Source organism: Alligator sinensis, unplaced genomic scaffold (genome assembly GCF_000455745.1).
Source record: "Alligator sinensis unplaced genomic scaffold, ASM45574v1 scaffold1409_1, whole genome shotgun sequence".
NCBI lineage: Eukaryota > Metazoa > Chordata > Crocodylia > Alligatoridae > Alligator > Alligator sinensis.
The window spans coordinates 67,760-77,881 of NW_005843442.1; the positions used below are offsets into that span (position 1 = coordinate 67,760).

The window sequence follows — 10,122 nt, forward strand, 5'->3', positions numbered from 1 at the left end:
TGGCATTGGCTTGGAGGTGTAGGTTGGGGTGGGGGGTACAGGGTGGGGGCAGGGGAGGGGTGCACAGCCTACCCAGAGCCCCACGCCGACGACGAGCAGGAAGTAGGCAGCGATGACGCCCATGTCGTAGGGGCTTAGGACAGGGCTGGGGGCCACGGTGCCTGGCTCCATGCTGCCTCCTCTCTCGCCTGCGGGCTGGGACCAAGCTCCAGGGACCCGCTTGGGAGTGGGTTAATGAACAACTGGTCATGGGCCAGAGCCCTGATTGGCTATTAACCCGAGGGGCAAAGGGAGAGCATGGCACGGGACCCAGGCGTCCAGGCTGCCAGCCGCCCACAGAGAACCCAGGAGTCTGGGGCCTGGGACCAAGCGTTACTTAATTGATTCAGGGACTGATAAATGAGCCCCAGCCGCATCGTTTACACTCCATTTTTTAATGTATGCAAATATATTCACATTCCGCCGCGCATATATTAAAAGAGGCCACATGTACAGGCAGGAGGTCAGAACCAATTTAAATAACATGGTGGAGGAGATGGGGGGGGGGGGGGGCTGGGGACCCCCGCCTCCTCCCCACCCCCAAGGAATCACCACAATTGGGGCTGAATGGGGCCCAGGACACACAGTATGGGGTGGCGAGGGGGAGCCAGTGCGGGGCCTGGGGGCAGAGCGCACAGGCATGGACACACACACACACACACACGCACGCAGAGCCCAGGCACCCGGCCCCCTGCACCTAGAGGACCCAGGCGTCCGGGCCACGCACACACACACACGCCTACCCCCCCTTCCCTCTCACGTTTCCTTATGCAAATGAATAATTAATTATTGAACGTAGTCTCGGTGACAGGACCTGGCACGAACCCTCCTCCCGCCCCCCAGGCTGAGCTGGGCTGCTGGACGGACACCCCGCCTCGCAAGCCCTCAATGCAAAGCATTATGGGAGTGTGGGGGGATAGATTAACCCTTTACAGCCCATCCTGTGTTGAATTTGGGGCGGAGGCAAAGGGGCCAGGAGTTGGGTCATCGCCTCCCCCCCCCACCTGCTGGTCATCAGGGGAAACTGAGGCAGGCAAAGTGCAACTCAGGCATTTGGGAAGGAGCCCAGGTGTCCAAGAAGGAGCCCAGGTGTCTGGGAGGGGTGAAGAGATGGGGGGTGAGGAGAGCAGAACCCAGGCATCTGGGTAGGGCCTAGGGCCAGGAGCCCAGGAGCAAGGGGAGGACGAGGAAGAGGAGGAGGGGAGGGGCCAGCCAGGTGGAGGCAGGGCTGGCACGAGAGCGCAGGGCACCCGAGACCTTGACCTGGCGCCCGCCCAAGCTCTGCACGGGCCGGAAGTTGTTCTGGAGCCGCGGGCCGTGCTCTGAGTCCGTAGCGTGGAGGGTGGATGGGAAGGCTGTCACCTGGAGGGTGGGAGGGGGCGGGGTCAGGGGGCAAGGACCCAGGCATCCAGGCTCTTAGTCCGCCACCGAACCCCTTGCTCCCAATCCCAGAGAACCGAGCATCCTGGCCCCCCTCCCCGCCGGAGAACCCAGGCATCTGGGGCACTTACCACACCGGGGGGCACCATGATGGGTTCCGTGAAGACGGTCCAGATGACGACCTCATTGCAGTTGGGGGTCGTTAGCGACCCATGGTACCGGAAGTAGCGGCCCAGGTTCACTGCTTCCATGAGTCCCCCCAGCGAGAACATCTCGTCCAGCTCCTCCCGCTCGCCTGCCACACAGGGAACCCAGGAGTCAGGATGCCCCAACCCCCACCCAGAGAACCCAGGTGTCCAGGCTCTTGGACCCCGCCCTGTTCCCATCCCCCAGGTGTCTGGGCTCCCCATGCAGCTCTACCTTTCTTCTCCACATGCTTCAGTTGGTTGACGAAAGCTTCCCAGTGCCGGGTGGGGCGTGCGTGTGATGATGCCTAGAGGTGGGGAAACTGAGGCAGGGGGCCCAGGTATCCAGGCTCCCAGGCCCGCTGATCCAAACCCGCAGCCCCCATTCCCCCTCCCTGAGAACCCAGGTGCCCAGGCTCCCAGCTCCACCCCAGCCCCCGGAGAACCCAGGCATGCGGACGCACCTGGACGAAGAAGGCCAGTACCGCCACCCCTTCGGGGTCATCCATGGCCTCATGCAGCGTCAGGTTCTCCTTGGTATGAACCACATGGAGCTGGAGGGGGTGGAGGGAAGGGTGTGAGGGGGTGGGCCAGGCACTGACCTCTGCCCCCTCCCCTCTGCCTCCACTTTCCCCCAGCCTCAGTCTCTGCCCAGGAGTATCAGCTGTTTGGATATTTAGGGATAGTCTATAAAAAGAGACCTATAAACATTCGTCTGCTAAAAAAAAGTGTGTCAGGAAAAAACACAAGCAACTGGTGCTTGATTGACAATCCCTTGTTAGACACAAGCATCAACAGACGATGGAGCCGGAATGTGGAACCCAGCCTGGAGCTTTGCAGCCCCTGGGGACCTCTGTAGCCTCCTTATCACCCCCCACCCACCATGTGCCTCTGCTGCATCAGCCACCTGGCAGTCAGTAAAAACACGCATCATGAGCACTGCGTCTCAATAAAAAAATTGGTTGCCAACAAAAACACATGCTGAGTGGTCCATGAAAATGTGTTTCAGTAAAACCATGTAGTTATCAATTAAAGGCTACACCTCTAGGAAGCTTGGATATAAAAATATTTGATCATCCCTAAAAACAGATCAGTAGAGGTGTGGCACTAAACAAGCTTGGTCATCAGTAAAAAAACCACAGATCAATAGTAATGAGGCACTAAAAGAGCTTGGTTGTCAGTAAAAACCACAGATCAATAGAAGAAATGTGGCAGTAAAAAAGTTTGGTTGTCAGTAAAATCAAGTGGTCAGTAAAAACAGGTCAGTAAACCCCCCGGTCAAAATAACTGTCAGGTTATTGGTGAAAACATGTCAGTAAAAAAAAAAAAATTCTGGTCATCATTACAATCAATTGTCAGTAAGACCCCGTGTCAATAAAAAAGTTTGGTTCTCAGTAAAAACATGTGTCAATAAAGCCACCCGTCAATACAACAGCAGGATTGTTTGAAAAACACTTGTCAATAAAAAAAATATTGGTCATCAGAAAGTTTGCATATAAAAAAACCAAACGTGTCAGGCCAAAAGTTTGATCATTAAGAAAAGTATGTGTCAGTAAAACCACGTCCCAATAAAAAAAGTTTGGGTGTTGGTAAAAACATCTTTCATTACAAACCTTTCAATAAAACCACCTGGCAACATAACACTAGGGTTGTTAGTAAAAACACGTCAGTAAAAATGTGTCAGTGAAAACGTGTCAAAACTACCTGCCCATATAATATTAGGGCTGTTGGTAAAAACGTGTGTCAGTAAAAACACGTGTCATTAAAACTACCTACCCATGTAATACTAGGGTGGTTGGCAAAACACGTCGGCAAGAACATCTCTCAGTAAAAACACGTGCCAGTACAACCACCTGTCAATATAACACTAGGGTAAATTGGTAAAAATAGGTCAGTAAAAGCATCTCTCAGTAAAAACACGTGTCATTATAACCACCTGGCAATATAAGCGTCAAACTACTGGTAAAAACACCTGTCAGTAAAAAAGTGTGGTTGCCAGGAAAACACATCTCAATTGAGAATGCATCAGTAAAAATTCTGGTGGCTGGTAAGAACACACATCAGTAAAAAAACCAAACAACCTCCCCCTCACTTGGTTGTCAATAAAAACATATAATCAATAAAAACATGGCAAGAAGAAAATAAAAGGTTCAGTCATTAGTAAAAACGTGTCAGTAAAGTCCTGCCTTACTAAAACGACTGTGCTTGTCAGTAAAAACACGTGTCAGTGAAACAGTTTGGTCGCAACATGTGTCAGTAAAAAAAACCCCACTTGGTTGTTAATAAAAACATGTATTGATACAAAAAAGGACAAGAAAAAAAAAGTTTGGTTATCAGGAAAAGTGTGTCTCAGTAAAAGCACGCAGCAGTAAAACCACCTGGCAATACAACACTAGGGTCCTTGGTAAAAACCAAAACAAAACGTGTCGGTGAAACACTTTGATCACCAGCAGGTTGGTAAAGAGGAATATGAATAAAAGTGTCAGTAAAACACATTGGTCATTAGGAAAAAAATCCCATGTTTGTTAGCGGAAAAGTTTGGTTGTCAGTAAAGAAAAAAGAGACACTTATGAGTAAAAGTGTGTTAGTAAAACACGTTTGTCATTAGGAAAAAAAAGTATCAGTAAAAAAGTTTGGTTGTCAGTAAAAACAAACAACACACACAAATTGCCTTGAAATTTGGCCCCTACCAGCCACCCCTCTGTGGGAGAACCCAGGTGTCCAGGCTCCCAGCAGCCTCTGCTCTCAACCCCATAACCCCTGCAGAGAACCCAGGCATCCAGGGCTCACCTCCATGGAGAAGCGGCGCCCATCCAGGAGATGCTCAGATCCGGGCCGGGCCTCGCCTTGGCCCCAGTGGAGGTGGAAGGATTGGGCCCGGTAGTGCCCTGGCAGCCCAGGGCCCGACAGCATTAGCCCCTCCGCCAGCTGCACGTCCACTGTGGGGGGTGCAGGGAAGAGACTGCTGTGAGAGGGACCCAGGCGTCTGGGCTGACCCATTCCCAGGCATCCGGGGTGACTCATCCCCCCCAGGGAGAGGGACCCGGGCATCCGGGCAGGCCACCCACCCCCACCACTGAGAGAAGGGTCCCAGGCTTCTGGGCCTACCAGTGTGGCCGGTGTTGTGGAGGCTGCGCAGGCGGCGGGCATCACCATAGCCACTCAGCGCCACAGGGCCCAGGCGTGGGTCAGGCACAGCATCATGGGTGCTCAGCTCTACCGGCGACTGCCTCGTCCCGTTGCAGTGGCCCAGCTTCACCCACGTGGCTGGGCCTGGGGGGAGAGGGGACCAGACAGGAGGTGGAGCCAGGGAGAGGAGAAGCGGTAGAGCCAGAAGGGGAAGGACCAGAAAGGAGGTGGGGGTGCGGAGGCACAGGGTGGAGCCAGAAAGGGTGTGGAGCAAGGAAGAAGAGAACGGGTGGAGCCAGAGGAAGCGGGGCCAGAACAGAGGTGGGGTTGAAGGAGACATGGAGGGGGCGGAGCCAGGAAGGGGAGAAGGGGCATGGCCAGGTGGGGAGGAGGCAGAACCAGAGGGGGAGAGGGAAGCAGGGAGGGGGGCAGAGGCGGAGCCAGGGTGGGAAAGGGGGGGAGTCGGAGGGGAGAGGGGCAGAGCCAGGAAGGAGCAGGTGGGAGGCAGAGTCCAGGTCCAGCAGCAGGGCCAAGCAGGAGGGGGCAGGGCCAGGGAAGAAAAGGGGCGGAGTTAGACACACACAACCCCCCCCTTGAGTGGCCCACTGGGAGGCTGGATGCCTGAGTCCTCTGACTCCTGGGTCCAGCCTGTGCCTCAGTTTCCCCAGGGGAGTGGGGGGGAGGGAGGGGGTCTCACCACACTCTGGGTCCTCGTAGCACCAGGACTCTGTGGGGGTGGGGCGGAAAAGAGGGAGGGGTGAGAAACAGGGGGGGGCAGGGGGGCATAAACCCTGCCCTCCAGCCCCAGTGGGAGGGGCTGGGCCAGGAGGAGGGGGGGCATTACCTGTGTGGGGGGCAACAGCCCCCCCCAGCAGGAGCAGAGCGAGGAGCCGCAGCGCCGTGTCCATGGCCTGGGGGCGCAGGCAGGGGGAAGGGAACTGAGGTGTCCGGGTTCCCAAAGTCCCTGTTCCCACCCCTCCACCCCATGTAACCCGGGTGGTGCCTGGGCTCCCAAACCCCCTGTTCCCACCCCTCCAGGGAACCCAGGCAACCAGGCTCTGAAACCCCTGGTCTCACACTCCCATCCTCCAGGGAACCCAGGCATCTAGGCTCCTAACACCCTTGCTGCCACTCCCCAGAGAACCCAGGAGTCCAGGCTCCCCAATCCCTTGCACCCCCTGCACCCTAGAGAACACAGGCATCCGAGCTCGCAACCCTCTGCTCTCAGGGTCCCGAAGGGGTAAGAGGATGGGGAGCCTGAATGCCTGGGTTCCTTGGGGTGGAGGGGAACAGGAGCAGGGTGTTTGGGAGCCCGAACGCCTGGGGTCCTGGGTGGGGGAGCAGGAGGAGCAGGGGGTTTGGGAGCCTGGATGCCTGGGTTCCCTGGAGTTACACGGCTGGGAGCCTGGATGCAGCCAGCTCTGGGGTGGAAGCCTGTGGGCGCCGTCGGGTGGTGCCGCCTTATATGGGCCAAGGTCGCGCCCGCGCGGGTGGAATTACAGTAAGGGGAGGGGGGGGCAGGGCCCAGCCTCTGCCTCAGGCTCAGAACCCAGGCGTCCGGGCTCCCAAACCTCCTGCTCACAGCCCAGCGAACCCAGGTGCCTGGGCTCCCTGCTCTCCACCCCACACACTGCAGAGAACCCAGGTGTCCAGGCTCCTAACACCCCTGCTCTCACCTTGCATCACCCCACCCCACCCCACCCCAGACAACCCAGGAGTCTGGGCACCCAGTTCCTGGAAGGGAAGTGGGGCTGAGTGTTGCAAGGAGTGCAGGGGAGATAGCAAGAACCCAGACACCCAGACTCCTAACACCCCTGGTCTCAACCCCCCCACCCCAGAGAACCCAGGCATCCAGGCTCCCAAACCCCCTACTCCCGCACTCCCATGCCCCAGAGAGCCCAGGCATCTGGGCCCCCTGCTCCCAGCCCCCCCACCCCAGAGACCCCAGGTGCCCAGGCTCCCCAACCCCAGAAGCTGGCGGTCCCCTCCCAGAGCTGGGAAGGAGCACAGGCGTCCGGGCGGGGATGGAGCTGGTTTATCCGGCCCGGGCCGGGGCAGGGCGCTGTTATGATGACAGACCCGAACGCCCCGGAGGCCTCGGGGATGCACCCGCACACCTGGGTCCCCGGGGGCTTGGGGAGCCTGGACGCCTGGGTCCCTGGGGCTTTGGGAGCCTCGATGCCTGGGGTTGGGGGGTGGGAGCTGGGGGGCTGGGTGCCTGGGTCCCAGGGGGCTCGGAAGCCTGGGCTCTCTGGGCTTTAGGAGCCCGCAAGCCTGGGTCCCTGGCCCGGGGCTGCCCCCTGGAAGTGGGTCAGTGCCAGGCTCCGGTTTCAGTCCTGGGGAAGCGGATCCGGGTATCGTCTGTCACCGGGAGGGGGGGTTTGGGAGCCCGCACGCCTGGGTCCTCTGGGAGGAGATGGAGAGCCCGGATGCCTGGGTTTTCTTCCCCGCTCTGATGTAACGGGGTGGGGCACGGGCGGCGTCCCGAGGGTGGGGCCACGTTGCTTGGGGTTTCAGCCACACCGGCAGGAAGGAAAGAACCCAGGTGCCCAGGCACCAAATTCCCCCAGAACCCAGGCGCCCGGGCGGGGAGCTGACACTCCCAACACTGCGCCTGTTTATCCGGCTCCACCCAGGGCTATGCTGGCTCCAGTCTGGCCCAGTTGGCCCTGCCCCAGGGCAAGGAGAAGGCGACCTCTGGAGGTGGTGATGGGACTCAGGTGTCCAGGCCCCCTGACCCCAGGGAACCCAGGTGTCCGGGCTTCCAACCCAGTCCTCCCTCTTCCCATCATGCATTGCGGTGGCCTTCTGGGTGTGGCAGGAGGAGGGTAGGGTTTGGAGGCTCTGCCTCCCAGCATGCTCGGTGTCCTTTCCCACAATGCATTGTTTTCATTCCCCTCCCCCAGGGGCTTGAGGAGGAGAGGTTGGGAGGGGATCAAACACAATGCTTTGCCCTCCCATGATGCCTCAGTGGCCCCTGGAGAGGCCTCCCCCTTGCCCTCATCTGGACTGGGATCTCCCACAATGCCCTGCGCCCTCTTGGCTCTCCCACCCTGAGCCAGGATGGCTCCCAGTATGGGTTGCACCTAGGACCACCCAGGCTCCTAACTGCAAGGCATTGTGGGAGCTGTACTCCTATGGGGGAGGAGGAGGCTACATCACCCATGATGCCCTTAGTTGCCAATGCTGCAAGCTCGTGGGAGCTGGAGTCCAGGCATTCCCATGGTGCTCCTAGTGCCTCCCCCCAGGCTGCAAGGCATCATGGGAGCTGGAATCACCTCCCCTCCACCCAAAGTCTCTGGACTACATGTCCCATGATGCCTCTTGCTGTCCTCTACTGTTGCTCCTGCGGAAAGGCACTATGGGAACTGCTTGTCTTGTCACACCCCATGAACCTCTGAAGCTAAATGTCCCATGATGCTTCATGCCCCACCTTCCAGAACCACAAGGAATCATAGGAGATGGAGTCAGCCATGCAATAGGACCACATCTCCCCTCATGCTCCCTGCTTCCTCCTGTGTCCCCGCAAGGCATCATGGGAGCTGTGTGCCTGCCACCACCCTGAAAGTCCTCTAGATGACATCTCCCATGATGCTCCTGGCTCCTTCCCTGCTTGCAAGGCATCATGGGAGCTGTAGGACTCCCAACACAATAGCATGTTGTCCTCACCACCTACAACTCCCATGATGCTTTTCAGCTACCCACCCAACCAAAAAGGATCATGTGTCTTGGACCCAGCATATCCCATAATGCCTTTCGACTAGAACTTCACATACTCATCCTGCAAAGCACCATGGGAGCTATAGTCCTGCCTCCACTACATCTCCCATGATGCTCTTTGTCCCATCCCCGTGTACCATTGCTGCAATGCATCATGGGAATTGTCGATCTGGCACCACCCCTACAACAGTCCCCAAGCCATCTCCCATAATCCTCCCTGCCCTTGCAAGGGATCATGGGAGTTGTAGTCCTCTCATCCCATGTCCTCCAAAGCCACCAGGCCACATGCCCCATGATGCTCCTTGCTCCCCCAGCCCTGCAAGGCATCATGGGACTTGAAGTCCTGCCCCCTCCAGTAGCCTCTGAACTACATATCCCATGATACTCTGACCCCATCCTCCCAGCACTGCAAAGGATCAAGGGAGCTATAGTCCTGCCCCTAGTGCCTCCAGACTGCATCTCCCATGATACTCCATGCTCCCCATCCTCTGATGCTGATACTTCAAAGCATTCTGGGAGGTGGGATCCTGCCCCATCCCATCCCCTACACCCAAGGACCTCTGCACACCATCTCCCATGATCCTCTTCCCACCAAGGACACCCCCCAGCTGCAACCATGAAAAGCATCATGGGTGTGTCCTCCTCCCTTTCCTGCATGCTGCAAAGCATTCTGGGAGTTCTTGGGGGATGACAATCCAGCTCCCAGCTTGCCCATGGCCTGCAGGGCATCATGGGATGACCAGCTCTCGCACAGCATTATGGGAGCCAGGGCCCTCCTGCACCATCGCCCTGCCAGCCCTCCAGCAGCCCCTTCCCCCTGCCATGACACCCCACCCACACTACCCACAAAGCATCATGGGAGCTATAGGCCTCACCCCCACACAATTCCCATGATGCTTTTCACCTGGCCCCACCCAACTGCCAAGGATCATAGGCCTTGGGCCCAGCATATCCCATAATGACCCTCATCTAAACTCCTCCCATATCCATCATGCAAAGCATCGGGGGCGTTGTAGTCCTCCAGCCCTCATTTCCTATGATGCTTTTCACTTGCCCCAACCACAAAGGATCATGGATTAGGCACCCAGGATTTCCCATAATGCCCTTCGACTGCTCCTCCCCCCGGCCGCGCAAAGCATCCTGGGAACCCTAGTTCCACCAGGGCTCAATGCGCACGCGGGACTCCCTTCCCTTTCCCGCTTCTCCGGCAGCGCAGCCTTCCTGCGCATGCGCCATATTTGCCAGGTTCCTCTCTCTTCTACACATGCGTCCGAAATGCCCCCCGCCTGCCGTTCTGCACCAGCGAGCGATCACTGCCCCCTCCTAATACGCATGCGCCCGGCGCAGCCGCGTAGCTCCCTGGGAACCCTAGTTCATTCGCTAAACCGTAGCGGTATCATTGCGCGTGCGCTAAATGAACTCCTGTCAGGACTCGGCGCATGCGGCGAGCCGTATCGCTGCTGTGCGCATGCGTACGTATCCACCGGATCAATGGGAACCAGTCCCAGTGAGCCAGGCCCCGCTGGCGCTTTTGCGCATGCGGATTTCCCTAGCGGTACGCAGCGCCCCCTGGGACTTGTAGTTTCGCCGCCACCTGGCGCCAATCGGCCTCAAGGGAGCGGGAACTCCATTTCCCAGCCTGCCCCGCGACGGGGTCCCTGCTTCCCCC

At 58.0% G+C, this 10,122-nt stretch overlaps 2 protein-coding genes across 3 annotated transcripts in view; both read right to left on the minus strand.

The window, feature by feature from the left end:
* Positions 1–1,184, minus strand: part of LOC102376848 (sodium/nucleoside cotransporter) — a 10,900-nt gene extending 9,716 nt beyond the window's left edge. Inside the window, exon 1 of one of the 2 annotated variants that reach the window (XM_025195247.1) lies at positions 73–1,184. In XM_025195247.1, coding sequence (XP_025051032.1) covers positions 73–171 — 99 coding nt within the window. In that variant the 5' untranslated portion in view covers positions 172–1,184. The remainder of the gene's footprint in view (positions 1–72) is intronic. The other variant, XM_025195248.1, reaches the window with a different exon arrangement.
* Positions 1,185–1,874: 690 nt separating this feature from the next.
* Positions 1,875–5,106, minus strand: LOC102377079 (carbonic anhydrase 4-like). Its single transcript, XM_025195249.1, has 3 exons — positions 4,713–5,106; positions 4,395–4,543; positions 1,875–2,158 (listed from the first exon to the last, which is right to left on the minus strand). The coding sequence occupies exons 1-3, from the start codon at positions 5,071–5,073 to the stop codon at positions 1,913–1,915; spliced, it is 756 nt and encodes a 251-aa protein (XP_025051034.1). The 5' UTR covers positions 5,074–5,106; the 3' UTR covers positions 1,875–1,912.
* Between the last annotated feature and the right edge of the window lie 5,016 nt (positions 5,107–10,122).

What these genes read in the sequence shown, in the direction of transcription:
- LOC102377079 (XM_025195249.1), bottom strand. Translation starts at nt 5,073, where the DNA reads ATGTCTCCTTCAACCCCACCTCTGTTCTGGCCCCGCTTCCTCTGGCTC. An exon ending in CCACAACACCGGCCACACTG is followed by an intron (nt 4,544 to 4,712) that starts GTAGGCCCAGAA and finishes CACCCCCCACAG; the next exon opens with TGGACGTGCAGCTGGCGGAG. An exon ending in GGCGCCGCTTCTCCATGGAG is followed by an intron (nt 2,159 to 4,394) that starts GTGAGCCCTGGA and finishes CACCCCCTCCAG; the next exon opens with CTCCATGTGGTTCATACCAA.